The following is a 20465-nucleotide window of genomic DNA, read 5'->3' on the forward strand; positions in this document are numbered from 1 at the left end:
AGCTGCATTCTCACTCCACAACCAAAAAACCTAACTCGCTTAGAAGAAGAAAAGCGAGAACAAAGGAAGAGGCACAGTTTGATCGGAAGATCAAAAAAGCGAAAGGCAAAAAGACGACACCAGTGGGACTCGAACCCACAATCTTTGCCACCGGAAAGCAACGCCTTACCATTAGGCCATGGTGCCTTTGATCTCCAGAAGATGAGATTTTTCTGGATTATGTTATTTATATCAATCTACGCAAACTGTCAGGTGGAGAGCAAAGTAACCGATACCCGAACTGGTGACTCCGCACCAGTATACGACCAATCTTTCCCTCGGTCCACAACCACCTGTCGCTCAAAACTTGGGGCTACCCTTGTTTCCACATCCTGCACAGCACCTCGACACCCCAATTGCCCATCATGTTGGGGGCGCGAGCATCGCGATGTACACCAAACACTGCCAATGCCACGAGACATGTATCGCAACTTAGACCATATTCTCAAGTAAATACGATCACGTGTCTTATCCAATTCACCACAATACTAACAGACTTCCTAGACAACCTCTAGCCCCAAACACCCAAAAGACTCCAAAAATGACCGCAAAGCCGAACTCTCAAAAGCTAATACCAAGGAACCTACTGCCATCCCAAGAGAACCAAAAAGCACAAATATAAGCCCCGTCCCATACACCAGCCAACTTTCCTCCAGATCCCGTTCTTTCCACCTGGGAAAAGCCGATCCCATCCGCGCAACCAGCATGTCGCAGTTCCTGCGGCAGGCACAATTCGAACTCAATGAGCTGCAGGCGCGGCAGCGCGGGCTGCACCATAGACTGCAAGGACCGTACAACGTGCGTGTCAGCGTCATGGCGCCTCCTGTGCGACGAGATCGAGTGGACATGCGTGACGGGAGCGTGTGGGTGGGTGATAAGCGGATCCCGAATGTGTGGTTGAGGGACAATTGTCAGTGTGGGACTTGTATGCATGGGGATACGCGACAGCGGTTGGTGGATTCGTTTGGGATTCCGGCGGGGATTGGGATGGAGAAGTATGAGATTGAGGGGGAGGAGGAGGGGGATGGGGGGAGGAGGTTGAAAGTTACGTGGGAGGATGGACATGAGAGTTCTTATCCTTTTTCGCTGCTGCGCCAGACGCTTAAGACGGAGGCGGCGAAGGTGGTGCAGCGGTTGGGGCTTGTGCCGCTTTCTCTGTGGGATAAGGGGGTTGCGGCGGAGCCGCCGATAGTGGACTACAAGGGTGTTATGAGCGGGGAGATGGCGGGATTGCTGAAGCATCTACGTGAATATGGGTTTTGCTATGTGGATGGGACGCCGTTTGAGGATCCGCAGGATACGAAGGCGTTGTTGGAGAAGATTGCGTTTATACGCGAGACGCATTATGGTGGGTTCTACGACTTTACGGCTGATTTGGCGAGTAAGGATACGGCGTATACGAATATTGCGCTGGAGGCGCATACGGATACGACTTACTTTTCTGATCCAGCGGGACTGCAGGCGTTCCATTTGCTGTCGCATACGGATGGGGAGGGGGGAGCTAGTTTGCTTGTCGACGGGTTCAAGGTTGCTGAAGAACTTCTCAAAACGGACAAGCAGGCGTACGGGATTCTCGCCACGGTAAATGTTCATGGACATGCGTCAGGGAACGATGGCATATCGATTCAGCCATACCGCGGCTTCCCCGTGCTGGAACACGATATTGCAACGGGAGATCTCCTGCGCGTGCGCTGGAACTCTTCTGATCGCGCGTCGATTGAGCTCCCCATCGACCAGGTGGAAACGTGGTACGATGCTGCAAGGAAGTTTGATACATTGCTGAAGAAGAAAGAGAACGAGTACTGGGAGCAATTGAAGTCAGGACGGGTACTAATCTTCGATAACTGGAGAGTGCTACATGGACGGAGCAGCTTCACTGGGAAGAGAAGGATCTGTGGTGCGTACATTGCTCGGGACGACTGGATTAGTAAATTCAAAATGGCCGAGTTTGGACAGAGCAAGGTCTTGGAGGGACTCTCTATAAACTAGGGATGGAATGAAAACAAGAAACACATGTTGATACATGCTCACTTGGCTTGTTTGAACTTATTTACAGCCACTGTGACTCAAAAAACTACGCTTTGTCTGTTACAGCCTCTCTGGCTCTACCGACCTTCGCGGGCGAGCCTCTCCTGCTCAAGTTCCAACTCAGCCTGTCGGTAGTACTTTGCAGTGTCAACACCGTGGTAGGGGTGGTTGACAAGGTTTGGCCATGGGATAACGTGACCAAATGTGGCGGCATAGCGCGAGTTTCGGTGGGCGACTCCCTGCATGTACTCGCTCATTTCCGACTTTCCATACAGCGGCTCGCCCTTCTTGACCTTGTCGACCATTTCGCGCATGTCCATCTCCACCTCGCGGCGGTTCTCACGCGCACCGTAGAAACGCACTGCTGTGTGTTAGCATGTGGTCTGCCTCCCTGCCCGTGTATGACGTACTGCATGACCTCGAGTAGGCGAACATGAAGCATCCAGCCACTCCAACAGCGCCGGTCAATCGCATGACGGGGGCGAAACCACCCTTGCCGACCATGGAGGGCGACACCTTCTCCCAGTAAAGCATCAAACCAGGGCTCAAACTTCCGAGGGCGGCACCGTAGGCCCAGTCGGAGGGGCGGGTGTACCGCATTACGCGGCTAAAGTGTCTTTTTTGCAGAGGTTAGTCATAGCATGTGGCAGCAGAAGATAATAAAGGCGTACGGGTCATTGTCGATGAGCTGTCGGCGTTAGTTGGTGCGAGCCATTGCAGGACAGCCGAGGGCGCAATTGACTCACAGGGTACTCTCCGGTGGGGAGCTTGTCCGGCACGACAGCCTGGTGCCTGACTGCCTCGTCTGCGTTGGTCATTGTGGTGTTGATATGCACTGCGGCCGAGGGCGTGCTTGCTGCGGGCTGGGCGAGTGAGGTTGGATGTAAGGCTTGGCACTGCGGGCCGGTAGTCGTTGGAGCTTCCGCAACGCCATCCACTCCAGAAACTTTACTTCTTGGCGCGTCACTACGCCATTCGCCAAACCTCGTGCGTCGACAATGCGCGCGCGCCCCTTCACTTGCGCCGACACCCTCTCTGCATCGCGACCATGGCCATGAAGCCAGACCACATGGACGACGTTACCCCGACGGGCGACTCCATGTCTTCCACCACCTCCCCAGGCGCGTCCGCTGCGCATGCGCCCGACCTGGCCAGCCTACATGCCCGCCCAACTGTCGCCGACCTGCACGGCGAGAACCACTTCGCGCAAGTTGCGAGGAAGAATTGGCTGGCCGCGAAAAAGACGCCCAAAGTGCGCCCTGAAGTTGTCAAGAAGGAGCTCTGGGACCAGCTGGAGAGCGCCGACTTTGCATACTCGTCGCTCTTGATCCTCGAGAATCTGCAGCTGTTGGAGCGCTATTTGTGGCCTGGATTTACAGAAGATGCATCAAACTACCACCATCTGCTGCTGGCCCTCATGTTAAATGTTAAGAGGAGGGAGAACCTGTCGTCTTGGGGTACGTTGCGCCGTTGTTGCTAGCTACTTAAAGGGACTGCGCTGACACTGAACAGAACACTTCTCAACCAAACCCGCCGAATTCTCATCCTTCTTCCGTCGCATCTTGTCCATGACCGTCGACCCCTCGCAGCCAAGCAAGATCCGCACACAGCTCATATCCTTTGTCATCGGCGCCTTCCAGTCACTTGACAGCGGCCTGGTGCGAAAAGAGTGCGCCCCTCTGGTCGGCATATCCATATGGCAGAACCTGCATTCAGATGCTGTGCGTGAGCAGTACTTTGAGCAGCACAGTATGCTGCGCAAGGCTTGGAGAGCTGCGTCTAAACGCTTCGATGCTGGAGACGATGCACTACAGGCTCGCCTGCGCTTCGAGCGTTCGTGGCTCTACACGCTCCTTCTGGACTTCATCGACCAGTTATATAACAGTAGCAATATCCAAGACATGAGGGACAATATGGCCTACTGTGAGCGCTTCATGGAGCTGCTAATAGACCTACAGAGTCAGCTGCCTACAAGGAGATATGTCAACACTCTACTCAAGGACCTCAACATGCTCTCGGCTATCCGTTTGTCGCCCATGTACGCCGACGAGGACAACGGCCTGTTCCGCGATCTGTTTGACCTGCTCAGCCACTTCACCAACTTCTCCATCGAGGACCAGACTGGCAGACAATTGTCGAAGCTCGAGTATGACCAGCAGCACTATGACCTTTTGTCCAAGTTACAACGGACGGGCTACGCTGCATTCCAAGAAAAACTCCAACTTATGGCACTGGCAAACTACAAGAGTATTGGAAACAGGGAAGAGCTGGATGGCCACTTGCGCACATTGAGTGATGAAGAGCTTGTTGAACTTTGTTCGCTCATGAGTCTACGAACAGAGTATCCTGCCACAACATACTTGGTGCGGGATCGTGCTTTCTACATGGAGACCCTAATCATGCTCGTCGAGCAACGCCCGACTTTCAAAGACACAGTCCGTGGTATGCCAGTACTACCAACAGAAAAGATTCTTTACGAAACTACATTTTTGCGAAACGAATCCTACGACGGCTCACGACCGCTTGCAATTCCAAAGCTGAACCTCCAGTACCTGACCATGGGTGACTTCTTGTGGAGATCATTTATCTTGTATCGGGCTGAGTCGTTTTACGGTATTCGCAAAGACATGGAGGACGTCGTAAAACGCGTCAAACCAAAAGGCAGAGGCATCAACACCAAGTTCACCGGTGTATCAAAAATGTCACTGCCCATCATGAAGCCTGCCATTGTTGATGTAGCACCATCAAAAGTTGGAGAAGAGCACCCCGCTTATGTTCGAGCAGAAATCATACTCGACGTCAGTCGGCTTCAGCATCCAGTACGGCGGGACTGGGAACAGCTCCGGCCAGATGATGTAGTCTTTCTCCTTGCCGTTGAGGGAAAAGACGACGTACCCATGCGAAACGGTCACCATGGGGATGTCAGCAGTGGGGAAGAGATTGGTCTGCGTCGGATGAGATGTGCCCAGGTGGTTCAAGTTCTGGACGACAAGGGACGACCACTAAGAGAACAAGCCCGTGATGATGGCTTTGGACCAAGGGTACGGCAACGACGGCTCCTTGTCAACATCGACGCGAAGCAGTACCATGCTGATATGGAACAAACCGCCAAAGGAGCGCCCAACGTCTACGAGCAAATCAATCTTATTGTTCGCCGAAAAGGACGTGAAAACAACTTCTTGCCGATCCTAGAGTCCATCAAGCGCCTGACTCTCTCGGACATCCCAGCGCCATCCTGGCTACAGGAGGTCTTTTTGGGCTACGGGGATCCTGCATCTGCAACCTACAAGCGACTCCCTAATCGGCTAAATAAAATAGACTTCCGCGATACCCTTTTGAATTGGGAGCACCTGGTTCAGTCATTTCCCGGCAAAACTGTTGAACCCAACGAGGAAGCGCATGCACCCGTCGAGCCTCCATACCTTTTAGAGTTCCCTATTGCAGCGGAACCAGAGGTTGCACCACCACGAGCGTCAAAAAAGCGGCGTCGGGACCAGGCTGAGGTTGCACAACCTGTGCAGGAATCGGTTCGCGTATCCTCGTACAAGCCACCAAACATGGGTCCATATCCTGCAGATGCGCCAAAGCTGAACAAAGTCCGATTTACACCTGCCCAAGTTGATGCTATCACTTCGGGAACTCAGCCGGGACTAACAGTGGTGCTCGGACCACCAGGCACCGGCAAGACGGATGTCGCGACCCAAATTATATCCAATCTATATCACAACTTCCCGGATCAGCGGACCTTGCTTGTTGCGCACAGCAACCAGGCGCTTAATCAGCTGTTCCAGAAGATTGTGGCGCTTGATATTGACGAGCGTCACCTATTGCGGTTGGGTCATGGTGAAGAGGACCTCGAGACGGATGCAAGCTACAGCAAGCACGGACGAGTGGAGTCGTTCCTTGAGAGAGGACAGTACTATCTATCCGAAGTTGACCGTCTCGCTAAAAACTTTGGTGCACCGGGTGCCCATGGTAGCTCATGCGAGACTGCAGATTACTTCAATCTTGTCTATGTGAAACCAGCGTGGACGCAGTACTGGGATAGTGTCACATCGGGAGAGACGAGTGTTGAGCAGATAATCACTGAGTTCCCATTCAAAGATTACTTCTCAAATGCACCACAACCTCTCTTCCCTCCTGCAGTAGACCGTCAACAGATCCTTGATATTGCACAGGGCTGCTATCGCCATGTCCAGAAGATCTTTGCAGAGCTCGAGGACATTCGTCCGTTTGAGCTCCTGCGCAATCCACGAGACAAGGCGAACTACCTGCTCGTCAAGGAAGCCCGCATCATCGCAATGACATCGACACACGCTGCTATGCGAAGACAAGAAATCGCATCGCTAGGGTTCCACTATGACAATGTCATCATGGAAGAAGCTGCTCAAATCACTGAGATTGAGAACTTCATCCCACTCGCATTGCAAAACCCACAGAATGGTGAACTTCCATTGCAACGTATAGTCCTCTGTGGTGATCATCTCCAAAACTCTCCCGTCATTCAAAATCTTGCATTTCGTCAATACGCCAACCTGGAACAGTCGCTTTTCCAACGGCTTGTCCGCTTGGGCGTACCAACCATCATGCTCGACCAGCAAGGTCGTGCCCGTGCATCCATCGCTGAGCTCTACAAATGGCGTTATCCTTCGCTCTCTAATCTGCCTTCTGTCATCTCCAATCCTGAGTTCCAAATCGCGAACCCAGGCTTCAAGCACGAGTACCAATTCATCGATGTGCAAGACTACAAGGGTAAAGGAGAAGAACAGCCCACACCGCACTGGATGATCAACTTGGGCGAAGCCGAGTATGCGGTCGCTTTGTACATGTACATGCGACTGCTTGGGTACCCCGCAAACAAGATATCGATTCTCACCACATATGCTGGCCAGAAGAGCTTGATCAACGATGTCCTTGGCCACAAGTGTAAGAACAACCCACTGTTCGGGCGCCCAAGGATAGTAGCTACGGTGGACAAATACCAGGGCGAGCAAAATGACTGTAAGTTCTTACTCCTCTTTTCTCTAAACTTATCAGGAGCATTACTAAGATGTGCTCTTCGAAACAGACATCATCCTCTCCCTTGTCCGCACCCGCTCAATAGGCTACCTCCGCTCCATCCGACGTCTCACTGTCGCGCTCTCCCGCGCACGCCTAGGCCTCTACATCCTCGGCCGCCGCTCCGTCTTCGAATCCGTCTTCGAGCTCAAACCCGCCTTCGACATCCTCCTCCAGCGCCCTGACAAACTCGAACTCGTCACCGACGAGATGTTCGGCGAGACGCAGCGTCCCGTCGACTCGGCAGCTACTACCATCCCTGGTGAAGCCCAGATGCAGGATGTAGAGCACCTGGGTAAGTACGTGTATGAAATGACGAAAGCAAAGGTCGAAGCTATCAAGGCAAATGGCGGCGTTATGCCGAGTACGGCGCCGGAGGTGCAGATGGGTGAGGCGGGCGTGAATGGCGCAAGCCATCCGGTGGATGACGAGGAAGACGATGATAGGCCGGAGAACGTGCTTATTCCTACAGAAGTTGCGGAGGATTTCGGGGGCGAAGATGAGGAGGAATAGTAAGATTTTATCCATGAGGGGAGAGGTGTAGTTTTATCGCGTTGCATTTTGCGGGGTCGAGATGATTCTTTGTGTTTTTCCCTTTTTTTTCCCCTCAATTGACAAGAAAACGTACGAACTTGGAGAACCGATGTGTTCTTTGCATCTGTATGGCGTAATAATGTGTTAATTTTTTCATTGCGATCTTCTTTTTCCTCATATTTTATCAGAAGGGACTATAGATGTGAAATCCGGAAAGTTTGAAAAGAGAGATACCAAGATCATAAATTCAATGTTGTCTATCATTGGTGCTAATAGCCACTTGTTTTCCCCAACCGCCCATAAGAGAACGCCTTGATGTCAACGAGATCATCTATACAGAAAGCCAACGATACAACGCCGTATATATTTTTTCATTCCCTTATCGGCCCCTAGCATTCTCTCTGTTCTCCTTCTTCTTCCTCAAATACGCACTGATCTGTTCGACATGGCTGACAAAAAAGCACCTGTTAGCATCATTCTGCCAGACCAGCACTCCCAGCGCACTAGCATAGTTCAAAACGTCTCTATATTCTGCATCCGAACCAAACTCGCGCATCAAGTAGCCCGTTGTCGTTTCCACGCGCTCGCCTTCGTATTCCCAGAGACGGATTTGATCCATGACAGTTGGCGGGATGTAGGGGACAGTTTTTTGCATCTGCGGGTGGGCATAGGTGGTTAGGTAGGAAATAATTTGTGCTGAGGTAATGCCTGCCTGGACGGCTTTGTGCACGGACTCCTTTGTTAGTTTTCCCGAGACGAGGTTGGGGAAGCGATGTTGGAGTTTAGTGAAGAGAGAGAGAATGGCGATTTGGATCAGACTGTTAGTGTAGGCGTAGAGTCGGTAGTTGGTCTCGATGATTATGAAGCCCTTGTTTGCTGCGGTTGGAGGTCCAGTGGTGCTTGTGCTTGCTTGTGCAATATCCTTGGAGGAGGCTGACATGGCACTACCAGAGTCTGATGTGAGCGTTGTAGCTAACCGAGTGGGGTAAAAGGTTCGCGCATTCCTTTCAGAGCGATATACAAGACCCATTGCAGAGAGGTCCTCGAGCATTTGGAGTTGGGTCGCCGAGAGGGTGGAAGTCGAGTAATCTTGGCCCAATTCAAGAGAGCCAAGCATGAAAAGGAATGAGAGAACTTCGGTTTCAGACATCCCGAGCTGTAATAGTGTTAAACAATGTCACACAAGATCTATATTTCCATGCATACCTCGTTCGTCATCTTCAAATAGACAATCAGCAGACTCCAAACCTGCGCATTCGTCTCTTGTAGCACGAAAGAGAAGCCATCTTTTGTGATTCTTGGACTACCATGTATCGTGCGCACTAGATCGCCAGTATGTAATAGCTTCTTGGTGCCAGGACCAACCTCTGCTCTAGAGATGCTGTCTTTGCTAAGACCAGCCGCACCGCTTACAAGGTAGTACAATATGCCCTCCCATTGTGACCTCGAATACTCGTCCAAGAATTCAATACTGACGCGCTTTCCACTCTCTTCTTTTGTCGCCGGTACTCCAAAAGAGCGATGGGTGCCAGAGCCCTCGATGGCGTTTCGGAGGCTGCGTTGGAAGCCTGGATTGAGCGTCCACGATAGAGTGCCGTTGTCCTGTCGCGCCGAGGTAATGATATGCAGACGATCGAGGGTAAAGGTTGCCCGCTCTTTCTCTTTGCGCGCAGTGGGTTTGAACCAGGTATCGAGATCGGCAGCGGGGAAGGGAGTGGGCATGTAGAGCATAGCCATGACTATTGACTTGGCTGATGCTCTTGTTAGCTCTGCAAGCTTTATCTGATTTGCTTTTACTTACCAAGATGCGGTAACATGCAGCGGAATACCGCCAGAACTGTTGAAGGCTGCTCATACAGCTTCTTGTGTGTGGCCAGCGGGAGACCCTCAAGGTATTCCAGCGCCTGAGCAGAAGACGAGGCCGACATCTTGGTGGATGTGGTGAAGAATTAACGTTGTTTTACCGCCGTATTATCATATTCGGATACTGCAATGAACAGGAGGGAGAGAGGCGGGCAAGACGCGTGCGTTGCGCCGGCTGCAGCCTATTTGAGTCAAAAGTCGAAAGCCGCTGGTCGTTCAAAGAAAGTAAGGTGACGCGCGCGCCCAGTGAGCGGAAAGATGCTCCCCCACAATTCCGCTCCACCCCTGTCTAGCTTCCGAGATACCTAGCCAACTGCCGAGCGGGACCCAACTACATCACTCTTCGCATACCGAGAAACGAGACCGTGACTATGACGGCGCTGAAGTTTGTACGATCTGTGAGTAATATAGACAATGGGAAATGCTAAAATCATGACCATTGACCAATACAATAGGTTTGGGAATCATTCCGAGCCAACTCGGGTCTGGAGCCAAGGTACACCCCCACGATTAGACAGTATACCGACAGCATTGACTTAACTATTTCAAAGACTTCTGAACGGCGTAAGTCTACTCTGGGGTTCTACTTGACTGAATGAACAAGGCTCATTACCAATTGGTTCATCAGCTTCGCGTGACGTCAGCAGTCCCGGGACGCGTCAAGTTTGAGCTGGACATAAAGAAGGAGCACACAGTGAGTATTCTCTCTTTGCATCTCACAATAATCTCATTCACGGTACTACCGAAGCTTATCACTTGCTTTTGTTTGCTGTCATACTAGAATTTCATGTTGTATCATCTGCTAATCTGCACCTCCCAGAACCGATTGAGCATTCTCCATGGAGGAACAATCGCCAGCATGGGTACTTTTAAGCAGTTCCAGCTCAAACTCGTTTAATTCTGATACCTTGCAGTCGATCTCGGCGGCTCTCTAGCCGTAGCATCTCGCGGCCTCTTCGCAACCGGCGTCTCCACTGACCTGAATGTGACTTACCTCTCATCGGGCGGCAAGGTCGGAGATTTGATTAAAGCCGAAGTATCATGCGACAAGTGTATGTATCTATATCTCGGGTGACCATCAAACCCTTCTTACTAATAGAGATAAAGTCGGCAAAACATTGGCCTTTACATCAATCAACTTCAGCAACAGCAAAGGAGAGATATTTGCTCGAGGAAGCCATACCAAGTATGTTGCCCTGGCGTGGAAGGATCCAAACAATATTGTTGAAGAGCTATCACCCAAGTCGAGTGAGAAGAAGGAATAGTCATCGCAGAATTCCTGCGATTTATTAAGATTACATTTCGTCTGGCGATACGTTATTGATATGCCCTTCCTACGTATTCATTGAGTTCCGGGCTCACCGTCCCCTAAAGTTGCACTGCGGCCTCACTGCAGAATTCAACAAGCAATATTTTCAATACTCTTGACTGCGTCACACCGCCTTGCCCACTGTAACTCTGTGTAGATACTGTTTCTCAATGAATGGCTCATTCAATTATTGAAAGTCAAGAGTCCATTTCAGTCTCGATATGCTCGTCGGCATATACAGAGATCTAAGGCTTCCCTGAAGATTTCTCCTGATCTTCCTCCAGCGTATCATTGTCCTTCATCTCATCCGATTTGTTCCATCCTTTTCCCTTCATGAGATTGACAAGGCTGCTCTTGCGGGGGGTCAATTTTCTTAAAGCTCGTTCAATAGTACCAGCTCCGGTTTCTGGAACAGTTTCGCTATCGCTTTGCTTAGGCGGGGCTCTTCTTGGGGGTTCGGCTGGATTGCCAAGCAGCCTGTGATCTTTTCGATACTTGTACTCAAACTCCTATAATCAGCCCGTCAGTAGATAGCTGAAGAAAAGAGAGACGACACGCACCCAAAGACTATCTGCTGCTTGATCGGTAGCACATAGAGCACGCAGCTGCGCGAAGATATGGCATACCGCAAGGTTTCCTTGGTCAAGTCTGTATTCGCTCAACGGGTCCTCTCCTCGCTGGCCCGGCTGAGTATTCAACTCCGCATTCATAGCGTCAGTACGCCACTGGTCATACCGAGACTGAAATCTTCCAGCCCAATACAGCGGTGGCATGTAATCTTTAACCTGGAAAACACTATTGTCAGCATCTTCTGGCGTCTCTTTCTCCCGAACATCTCCTAAAGTCTCGCGTGAAACTTCGTGTGACGATGTCGTTGTTGTGCCTAATACAGGTGGTGTTCCCAAGGCTGAAGGCTGAAGTGTATCTGGTAACGAGGGAAATATCGTAAGACTGAAAGTTGATGAACTGGGCGTCTCTGAAGGAGAAGAGGCTCTTGTAGCCTCAAGTGGCATGCTTGCGCAACCGTGACTTGACACCTCTTCACCGCTCTCTTCTGGTATGGACTGACATGAGATAGTATCAGATACTATTCTTCCGTGGCGAGGCATGGCGGGCGTATCTTGACTCATACGTAAATGCTGCATTAACTCTGAAAGGGATAACTTTCTGTGGTGTAGTGGCAGAGGAGGTACTGGCAGAGCAGCTTCCGGCTGAGGTCCAAAATAATGGACGGTATTGGAGCGCGGAAGTTTGCTCACCTCGTGATTTACCACAGCAAGCGCACGAGACGGCCGCCAAACGCTACCCAAGCCATTCGGTGTACCTAGTGTTTTCCTCGACAAATCTGCTTGCGTATAGGAGCGTATCAATGCTGGCTTTGGGGAAAGTACCCTGTGTGAGGTTTTCTTTATCGAGGTGTCTGGAAATGAAGGCATTAAGGCTAGGTCAGGCTTCATAGTAAGGCGGCTTGGTGGCGACAGTGCAGTCAGCTCCTCACGCTGAATTCTCTTTGCAGTGGCTGGAGTGTTTTGAGTAAGATGGGAGCTCTTTTGTTTGCTTGCAGTTGGTGGAGTTACGAAGCTTGTTCTTCTGCCCTGCATAATTAGAGTGCTTGGTTCAAAAGACCTCCTGTCGTATAGTGCTCCCGCAACTGCAAGAGATTCACGCTTCAGCATACTCTCTTGTATTTGAGACTGCCCGTTGTTAATGCGTTTTTCGATAGGGATGTTTTCCTGTAATACTGGCTTCTCGGGTCTTTCGGATACATTGGGTCTCTTAGGTCCTGGTTGCCTAGGGGCCATAAACCCTGCAGTCTGTCGTGCGTTCGATACCTTCACAAGGTTTGGTGTTGTGCGTGACCGTAATGGCTGTGAAATTCTTGCAGGTGAAATTTTATTGGTGCTGACGAAGGTTTGAGCTGCAGCAATGTATTTGGTTTGTTGTGGTGCACTGAAGGATGTGTGATGGTGAAGATATCGGCGTGGACTAGCGCAACGATGTTCGAACAACGGAGGACTTGGTGAGGGAATCTTTGAAGGCACTGGATCTATCTCGGATATAGGAATCACTGCCGAAGAGCAAAGCTTGACGGATTCGTCGATATCTGTCGCTAGTGTATAAGGCTCGGTGCTGATGGAGAGTGGGATGAAGCCCAACGTGCGCGAGCGAGGAAGTGGCTTGGGGGTAATATCAGCATCCTCTTGTCGTACTAGACCTTTTGTCAAGTCGTTGAAGTTTATGAGAGACGTCGATTCGCGCGCTATTAAAGCCGGGGAATCGCATGCAGAGGCCGCAGTGATGGCGTCAGTTGTGGGGGGCTCAGTGACAGCCAATGAATTGGTCTCAACTTGATTGCGTCCTGGGGTGATCTTTCGTTGGGAGAGAGGATTTGATATGAGAGAGAGGCCGTAACTGAGCTTTCTCCGAAATTTGCGGGCGCCGTTCTCATTCAGGTTCGCGCTCACCGGCTGCTGCTGCGCTGGTTTGTCCCTCCAGCTTACCATATCTGCTGTATTTTCTTCATCCGATCGCGCCGTTTCCCACAAAGCTCGTATTTGTTCAAATCTCTGTCTATCTGGATATGTTAGCATGGCTGCAGCAGGGTGCGATGCATATATTGAGAAGAAAAACTTGCCTCTGTCCAGATGTCGTCGATGATATTGTGTAGTTGAGGTGTAAATTTGGAAGGAATGGAGCAGCTGTTCGATGAATGGAACAGTGGCGTTACGGTGTAAACAAACGCCCAATACAAGACGGTAGGAGCGGTCCCATTCACCAAACACCCTTCACTGCGTACAAAGCGCCTTGGCATGGGCGACCTAAAATAGCACTATGCACGGGAAAATTTCATCAGCTCTACAGGTAGTCGAAAATATATCTAGGATGTGTTTTGTCTTATTCTCTAGTTCTCAGTCTTTATGAGCTAAGCTTAAGAGTTTAGTTGTTAAGATTTACTTATACTCTCTTTGCGCTTGCATTCTTTTTCTAGCATGCTAAAGACCATCGTAGATGCAGGATTCTCAGCCTTTACTGTATGACATGTCGCATAGTATCTATAAAGTGGGCCGGTTAGCTCGCGAGCAGAACTGGAAGGAGTGCGGCCAAGGAAGCCACCAATCGACCACTGTAGTTTTATGAGTACATAGTAACAACAACACAAATATGCTCTTCTAATTCGAAAGGTTTTTGCTCTACTCACTAGAGCAATTTGTATTTATTCGGAAGCGGCATGTGCAGCGATAAATGTACTGAACAGCCGGAAGATTGCCCTCTTATCGGGTGGCACAGTAACGGTAGTCAACAGAAAGTATCAAATCACCATAGCATAAGCTAAAATCATTAAAGATTTTTGGAATGCATAGATTTCGAGTGTACAAGTTATATTGTTCTGCAGGATATAATGTGAAGACAGTTCGCAACAGTGATACAAAATACCTTGTACAGCGCCGAAGCGACATTCTATCCCGGAACTCTTGAATGCTCAACAATATGTAATACATCGTCGAGCGTTAGACATTAACAAAGACCCATCGTGACAGATAGCCATTTACGTTCTACAAGTCTCACTACCATTTTATGCTGATACCAAGACCTAGCACGTGACGTAGGCAAAAAGAAACAAAATAGAAAGCAAAAACATACGACAGCGGGGATTCGCTAGTGGTCACCCACCTAACTACTAATCCGCCGGTAAACTGCTTGTATAGGGCAGATCGGACGGGATGCCTAATTCTCAGTTTCCTCTGGTCGTATGTACCAGAGTAATTAAAAAAAAAATAATATGTTGAAAATAAGTTTATTTCATACTTGTGTCGAGAAACAGCAAAGTTCCGCCAAGGCCCCACCATAACAAAGCCGCTGCTCACAACGAGCTACCCACACTGAGCCACCCACAGCACAACGCACTCAAAACTAGTTCCGATATATTGTTTTACAGCCCTAAGTGTTCATTTACTTGATGCAGCCATTGATTGCATTGTTTGCGATGAGGCTGTCAAATGCATCTTAATGATGCTGCACTAGTTTGGTAGGGGGCTGTTTTCACCTCAGGCTCCGATTTGCTGGTATATAGACGGAGAGTAGTGGACACAGAGTAATGCAGTACATCAGAATATATATAAACGCCTCAGCTACCTCATAGGCACTCTCTGGAAATGAGAGGATATAGTAGGTCCTCACATCTCGCAGCTGCTATTAGCCGTAACCCGAGATGGTCAAGCGGTTATCTATTAGCTAGCAATGCTAGCAATATGGTAGAGTTTAATATGTCTGCTTATCTAGTTCTCTACCCTGGTTTTCCTAGTGGCTTCTTCGTACCCGTTGGACACTTCACACACGTTTCACTGTAAAGGCCGGTCCATGTTGGCAGGAGCTTCCATCCTTTGGCGGAAAGATTTACCCACCTGGCTTCCAAGCCATTGTTGAAACGCTAGTTCGCCTACCCTTCTTTCGCGAAGTTGTCTCTTAATGCTATCCGAGACTTCCTTCCATCTCTTGTCATTGGGTCTGCGTCCCTCCCTAGCCCACCTTGTTTCGGCCATTGTTGCCACCATGTGTACTTCCGGGAGTCCGAGCCCATAGTGTTGAGGTGGAATGACAAGCCCTTCATTCTTCAAGGACGATTGGCGTTTTGAAATCTCTATAGAGCTTTGAAGCTCTTTGATCTCTAAGACAGATAGCTTGTCGTGACCCAAGAGACGCCTCCTATTCCATTCAATACGAAACTCATAATCGCCATCAGGACAATGGTACTCGCTTATAGAATCTTTCACTTCACTGTCGTAGGGATCAGTGTTTTCGTCTATAGTATAGTTCCCATCACTGTTGTCAAGATCAGAGTACCCGTCTCCCTGCGGAAGTGGACCTGTACGTTGAGGTGGACGTCGAGGTGGACGTCGACCTGTACGTCGAGCAGTACGTTGACTTGGACTTGGATCCCGACTTAGAAGCGGGCTCGCAAGTGGATCTGTATGTATACTAGAAATTGGACTTGAACGTGGAGTTCTTTCAGTTGTTCGCCCAGTTTTCAGCAATACTGACTCTGCGATCGTCAGGATTATTCCCCAGCTTGGCATCTTCCACTGGACCGGCTCGGATGATGCTGCGATGCAGGATTGAGAGAAAAGCCGTGACCAGAATATACTCGCAAACATTATAGCCTCGCAACGTTGCCGAATAGGGATCGCATAGTTGAAAATGGTCCAAGAATTATCCGACTTGGAGTAGAGAGCTCTGAAATGCTCATAGACCTCATCGAGCTGTCTTTCCATCGTTTTGCGGTTATCTATAGCTCCTCCAAGTCCAATATACATCATAGGGATCCGCCCAATGTTTGAAAAATTTCCGTCACGCTCAATATCGTTCTGAAAGCTGTGTCTCGCCACAGAGAATGCATCATGAATAAATTCTTCTCTTAATTTATCGTCGTGAAAGGATCTTCCCAAGTGGTGAAGCGGTTGTGGTAATTCGAGTAAGGTAACGGGGCTTTCGTCCGAGGTTAAAGTTGTACCTTCCACTTCTCCAGAAGGGTGAGCCCAAGTGCCATTGAGATCCTTGCACTCAACGAAGAACAAAGCTGATATGATCTCAATGGTATCGAAAAACTGCAAGTCATTCCAGTGGCCATATGGGCCACAGAAGAGCCGCAGGAGCCAGTCAGGGACGCGATTCATCCACGGGTAAAGTACATCGATTGAGCCTTCACGATTCAGATAGAGCTTGGGAGAACAAGCCCTCTTGGACAGGTCTTCTCGCAGATTTGAAGGATCGAGGAAACACAGAAGGTAAAGGAACTTTGCTGCCCCCGGATATTCTTTGGCAATCGCGTTGATTGAAACCCTCCAAGTCGCGAGGACAGAGGCGGGATAGTCATGAGCAATTGGATGGTTTCGCCCGAGAGCGCGTTCGACCAACTCATGCTTTTGCGATTTGTACAGGTTCAAGTAGGTGTCTATTCGTCCTCCAAGGTTGTGCTTGATGTATCTATGTTGAAAGGTTGTAAGTATAGAAAGACTGTTCCGGGACTGAAGACTTACGTGCCAGCGAGATCAATCGCCAAAGGAATGCAATCCAATGTCTCCACCACAAGTCTTGCTTGCTCAAGCTGCTCTCCCTGGACCAAGTCTGCGGATATGCCGAAAACATGGTGGATCAAAAGCTGCTGAGCGCTATTCAAGGGAAGACCTTTCAGTTTTATTGCATGGCCACCAAGTCTCTCTGCCTCTTGTCGTCTGGAAGAAACAATTATGGCTCCACCTGGAGCAGAAGGGAAATACTTCGGCAATTGGTCAATCATGTGGAGCTCATCAGCACGATCTATCAGAATGAGCCATTTTTGATTCCTTCTCTTCAGCTCCCTCTGAATTGCATTAACGTTCCTTTGAAGGCTTGGAATGAATCGGGTAACAGTATTTGTAGTCCCGGAGTCTGATACCCAAGTACGAGGTAGGACAAGACCGAGCTGCTCTGCAGCAAGGGAGAACGTGTCATTCAAGGAGTCCAGTGATTGTGCATCAACCCAAAGGACAACTCCATATATGTCTCGATGCGTCCAGGCGTACTGCAACATCAATTGTGTTTTTCCGGAGCCGCCATATCCAACGATGGATATGATTTTCGGTCTGAGCGAGCTTGAAAATGTGGATCCAAGAGCATTCTCGGTCATCAACATATCTCCTCTGGGTGCGAAGAAACTAACCGGATGCTTTCGAATACGTTCAGGTTGGTAAAACCCATAACCTGCGTTGGATGATGATCTACGTCGCACTACGTGAATCATGCGTTGGTCATTGTTTACAAGAGCTTGAGGTATGTCAAGGCTAACTCGGTGTCAGACTCTTTTTGTACAGGCTGTCAGAACCATGTAATTGAAAGCCTACCTAACGTTCTCTTCTAAAAGGCTTGTTTTGCATCTCTCCAACATATCTTCCTGAGCCGTCGTTCCGAGGTATGTGAGTGTGTTTGCCATCATCTCATCCTCTTTTTCCCACTCATCTAAACCCACTCCCTGGAGACCATTGGTCGGATTGAAGCGGAAGTATTTCTGGCGATATATACCCTGTTGATGGAGTACTGTGTCGCAAAAGAATCTGCCATTTTCTCCGTATTCATTGCTATTTTCGAGCATGGTTTCGCAACCGAAACCAATCCCCGACCAAGTTTCATGGACGATGATACACCTGTTCCTAAGCTGACGATTGCAGATATGTCTCTGGTGGGATATTTCTTCCGGACTTCGTTAATGAGCTCAAATATTGGCTTGTTCGCAACGAGCCCACCATCGCGAAACTTCATCCCATTCGGGAATTTGATTGGCGCGAAGAAAGTTGGAGCAGCAGACGTAGCTCTGGCAGCCTCCCAGATTGTACAGTTAAATGGTTCCTCGGTCGTGGATGGATAGCTCCGTAAGCGCTGTATGTCGCCATTGACCGTCGTGGCACATACGAAACTGGAGAGGTAGAATAAGTCAGCATGCTTCTGTGATCTCGTTTGATTAGAGCCTACCCACATCGGACATTTTGGCCTGTCTTGATACAGCTTCACATTTCCACTAGCCGTATCCGAGCCCAGATGTTCTGAGACTATTTCTTTAATGACTTTCTCCAAAACTTTATAGTCAAAAGTCTCTGATCCCAGTACTTTGTGAATAAATGCGCCTCCGATATGTGTTCGTTTCTTTGGAGTGAACACGCGTCTCGAGAGCCGTTTGTATGCGTTTATTGCTGCTTCTACATCCATTTCCTATATATATAAAATGTAATTAGAAATGCGATTGAAATGATTTAGGTTCCACATACCAGCCTCCCAAGCATAATAGCAATAAGACCACCAGTGCTTGTTCCGACGATCATATCGAAAACATCGCAAGGCTTCGGTGGATGCTGAGGGTTGATCAAGTACATGAGCCTCTTAAGCATGAGAAGGATAACGAGGCTGCGCACCCCCCTCCATCTGTATAGCGTTGTCAGCAAGGCTGCAAAGACATTAGCGACATGAAAGGTGCGTTCCTAGGGCGAGAAGCCTGAGCGGCGCCATCATGCACAGACTTTGCCGTGGATACTTTGTGCAAGAGACGGCACCGCGTTAGACTTCCAGAGATCAAGTAGCTGCTCCAAAGCAAGGCTAGGAGAAAAGGTTGTTGGAAGAGAGGTGATATTAGGTAGCAGTAGTTCAATCAGCTGCTAATCTGTCATATGTAGATAGCGTTCAGTTCCAGATACTGCTCATGCATTATACTGTACCTTTTTGGGCCGCGTGGCGCAATGGAGCTGAGCTGTCGTCTCACAGCAATCGCTTATAGGCTGTAGTCATAATATTACCCGCTCTCAAATGACACATGCATGAAGCCTCCCCGCCACCTCAGCTGTTCATCAAATGGCCTCCTTCCACCACAGATGCTCCATAATCTGATTTATCGTTGGCCTAGCCCTTGGATCAATTTTTGTCATTCCAGATATCATCTTATGTGCCCCAGAACCGAATGCATGCCCCCACACCTCGAAGCTCATGTCTTGTTGGTCTTGCATGACTAAATAAGTCATTTCAGACAATATTCTAAGAGCTTTTTTCCACTTCTCGCTATCGATGACGTTGAGCAGGCCCTCGTTCGCTGGTCCAAAACACGAGAAGTGTCGCGTCAATACTGCTTGCTGGGGGCTTACACCGAGCTTGGCGAGCTCCGGATAATCGTTGATGAGTAGCGGTTCCCTACCCCCGAGGGTATATATGCACTGTACGAACAGTTAGCACGAGTTTCTTCAATGATAGCCACGAAAACGGCGGGAAGCAACTCACAATCAGTCCGAATAAGTAAATGCCTGATACCTTAGACAAACCTCTCCCAGCCTGCCCTTCTAGACTACGCCACATGGCGTTTCCTACTGCACGAGTGTTGGAAAGTAGCGCTCCCGTTTTGAACCTAAAAGCGAGGCCAAAGTCGCCTAAAGCGACGTCGGTGATTGTCTTAGTACCCTCTTCGTCGCAAGCTCAGTTGACCAGTATATTATCGGGCTTGATGTCTGCCGAGATCGATTGTCAGTTGGGATTCCGTGGTGGTAGATTGATTTGAACTGGTGATCGTACCGCGATGGATCCAGTCCTTGCTATGCAGCTCTTGCATGGCGTCTCCTGTCTCCTGCAGCACTTTCTTCTTTGCTGCACCCGAGATTTCTGGATCCTGTTGGAGCATTCCAAGCAGGGTGTGTTGATAGAAAGGATATATTAGGACGCTCTCTTCCTCGCTGGAGTCAATATGCATGTGAAGCCGACGAGACTCGGGGAAATCAGCTGCAAGGCGTAGTGACAGGTCGTAGAATGGTTTGGCTACGCGCATGAAAATACTGACCATAAGATCTAAAATGACTTCTGTTAAGAGAAATTCTAGAGGTGAGGTTTTATGACATACTCGGCTTTGGAGATATTGAGTCTAGGATCTTTGCACTCCTGGAGCAACTCGCGCTGAACGTATACACGACCTGATTTATCCAAGATGGTGAATGCCATTCTGATACCTATACGTGGAAACCGGGGGTATGCGATAAGCTAGACGACTGAGAAGCATGAGTGGGGGGTTGGGCGACATGAGTTTACAGGAAAGAAGTTGTTTTGACAGTTAGAAATCATTTCTAGTAACAGT

The 20465-nt window shown here is 49.4% G+C and overlaps 9 protein-coding genes and 1 non-coding gene across 10 annotated transcripts; 3 read left to right on the plus strand and 7 right to left on the minus strand.

Annotated features, from left to right (window-relative positions):
• Positions 1–114: 114 nt before the first annotated feature.
• On the minus strand, positions 115–186 carry COCSADRAFT_t71. Its single transcript has one exon. It is a non-coding gene; the product is annotated as a tRNA-Arg (tRNA).
• Positions 187–404: 218 nt separating this feature from the next.
• Positions 405–2028, plus strand: COCSADRAFT_163529 (uncharacterized protein; the record flags this gene model as incomplete). The annotated part of the gene is made up of 2 exons (XM_007705274.1): positions 405–488; positions 544–2028. The coding sequence occupies 2 exons, from the start codon at positions 405–407 to the stop codon at positions 2026–2028; spliced, it is 1569 nt and encodes a 522-aa protein (XP_007703464.1).
• Positions 2029–2144: 116 nt separating this feature from the next.
• COCSADRAFT_163530 (uncharacterized protein) lies at positions 2145–2885 on the minus strand (the record flags this gene model as incomplete). The annotated part of the gene is made up of 4 exons (XM_007705275.1): positions 2145–2428; positions 2478–2683; positions 2739–2755; positions 2814–2885. 4 exons carry the CDS (start codon positions 2883–2885, stop codon positions 2145–2147), a joined length of 579 nt encoding a protein of 192 aa, XP_007703465.1.
• Positions 2886–3166: 281 nt separating this feature from the next.
• On the plus strand, positions 3167–7638 carry COCSADRAFT_97966 (uncharacterized protein; the record flags this gene model as incomplete). The annotated part of the gene is made up of 3 exons (XM_007705276.1): positions 3167–3524; positions 3580–7068; positions 7136–7638. 3 exons carry the CDS (start codon positions 3167–3169, stop codon positions 7636–7638), a joined length of 4350 nt encoding a protein of 1449 aa, XP_007703466.1.
• Positions 7639–8038: 400 nt separating this feature from the next.
• Positions 8039–9587, minus strand: COCSADRAFT_97372 (uncharacterized protein; the record flags this gene model as incomplete). The annotated part of the gene is made up of 3 exons (XM_007705277.1): positions 8039–8815; positions 8866–9410; positions 9461–9587. The coding sequence occupies 3 exons, from the start codon at positions 9585–9587 to the stop codon at positions 8039–8041; spliced, it is 1449 nt and encodes a 482-aa protein (XP_007703467.1).
• A 280-nt stretch (positions 9588–9867) lies between these two features.
• On the plus strand, positions 9868–11010 carry COCSADRAFT_149732 (uncharacterized protein). Its single transcript, XM_007705278.1, has 7 exons — positions 9868–9920; positions 9978–10018; positions 10074–10086; positions 10151–10216; positions 10343–10385; positions 10437–10574; positions 10630–11010. Exons 1-7 carry the CDS (start codon positions 9894–9896, stop codon positions 10785–10787), a joined length of 486 nt encoding a protein of 161 aa, XP_007703468.1. The 5' UTR covers positions 9868–9893; the 3' UTR covers positions 10788–11010.
• A 63-nt stretch (positions 11011–11073) lies between these two features.
• Positions 11074–13422, minus strand: COCSADRAFT_345277 (uncharacterized protein; the record flags this gene model as incomplete). Its single annotated transcript, XM_007705279.1, has 2 exons — positions 11074–11340; positions 11383–13422. 2 exons carry the CDS (start codon positions 13420–13422, stop codon positions 11077–11079), a joined length of 2304 nt encoding a protein of 767 aa, XP_007703469.1.
• A 3220-nt stretch (positions 13423–16642) lies between these two features.
• On the minus strand, positions 16643–17716 carry COCSADRAFT_239789 (uncharacterized protein). The gene is made up of 2 exons (XM_007705280.1): positions 16871–17716; positions 16643–16813 (listed from the first exon to the last, which is right to left on the minus strand). The coding sequence occupies exons 1-2, from the start codon at positions 17607–17609 to the stop codon at positions 16782–16784; spliced, it is 771 nt and encodes a 256-aa protein (XP_007703470.1). The 5' UTR covers positions 17610–17716; the 3' UTR covers positions 16643–16781.
• On the minus strand, positions 17717–18973 carry COCSADRAFT_239773 (uncharacterized protein). The gene is made up of 3 exons (XM_007705281.1): positions 18628–18973; positions 18339–18571; positions 17717–18278 (listed from the first exon to the last, which is right to left on the minus strand). Exons 1-3 carry the CDS (start codon positions 18745–18747, stop codon positions 17825–17827), a joined length of 807 nt encoding a protein of 268 aa, XP_007703471.1. The 5' UTR covers positions 18748–18973; the 3' UTR covers positions 17717–17824.
• A 227-nt stretch (positions 18974–19200) lies between these two features.
• On the minus strand, positions 19201–20332 carry COCSADRAFT_174478 (uncharacterized protein; the record flags this gene model as incomplete). Its single annotated transcript, XM_007705282.1, has 4 exons — positions 19201–19560; positions 19625–19815; positions 19913–20169; positions 20235–20332. 4 exons carry the CDS (start codon positions 20330–20332, stop codon positions 19201–19203), a joined length of 906 nt encoding a protein of 301 aa, XP_007703472.1.
• Positions 20333–20465: the final 133 nt, after the last annotated feature.

The sequence above is a fragment of the Bipolaris sorokiniana genome, assembly GCF_000338995.1.
Source record: "Bipolaris sorokiniana ND90Pr unplaced genomic scaffold COCSAscaffold_13, whole genome shotgun sequence".
Classification (NCBI taxonomy): domain Eukaryota; kingdom Fungi; phylum Ascomycota; class Dothideomycetes; order Pleosporales; family Pleosporaceae; genus Bipolaris; species Bipolaris sorokiniana.

Bases quoted from the DNA above. Each gene is read 5' to 3' on its own strand.
- COCSADRAFT_149732 (XM_007705278.1), top strand. From the start codon at position 9,894: ATGACGGCGCTGAAGTTTGTACGATCT. The intron at 9,921-9,977 runs GTGAGTAATATA...CCAATACAATAG, and splicing joins CGCTGAAGTTTGTACGATCT to GTTTGGGAATCATTCCGAGC. The intron at 10,575-10,629 runs GTATGTATCTAT...ATAGAGATAAAG, and splicing joins CGAAGTATCATGCGACAAGT to TCGGCAAAACATTGGCCTTT.
- COCSADRAFT_239789 (XM_007705280.1), bottom strand. From the start codon at position 17,609: ATGATTCACGTAGTGCGACGTAGATCATCATCCAACGCAGGTTATGGG. The intron at 16,814-16,870 runs GCACGTAAGTCT...CTTTCAACATAG, and splicing joins TTTGGCGATTGATCTCGCTG to ATACATCAAGCACAACCTTG.
- COCSADRAFT_239773 (XM_007705281.1), bottom strand. From the start codon at position 18,747: ATGCTTAAGAGGCTCATGTACTTGATCAACCCTCAGCATCCACCGAAG. The intron at 18,572-18,627 runs GTATGTGGAACC...TTATATATATAG, and splicing joins CTATTATGCTTGGGAGGCTG to GAAATGGATGTAGAAGCAGC. The intron at 18,279-18,338 runs GTGGGTAGGCTC...CTACCTCTCCAG, and splicing joins GACAGGCCAAAATGTCCGAT to TTTCGTATGTGCCACGACGG.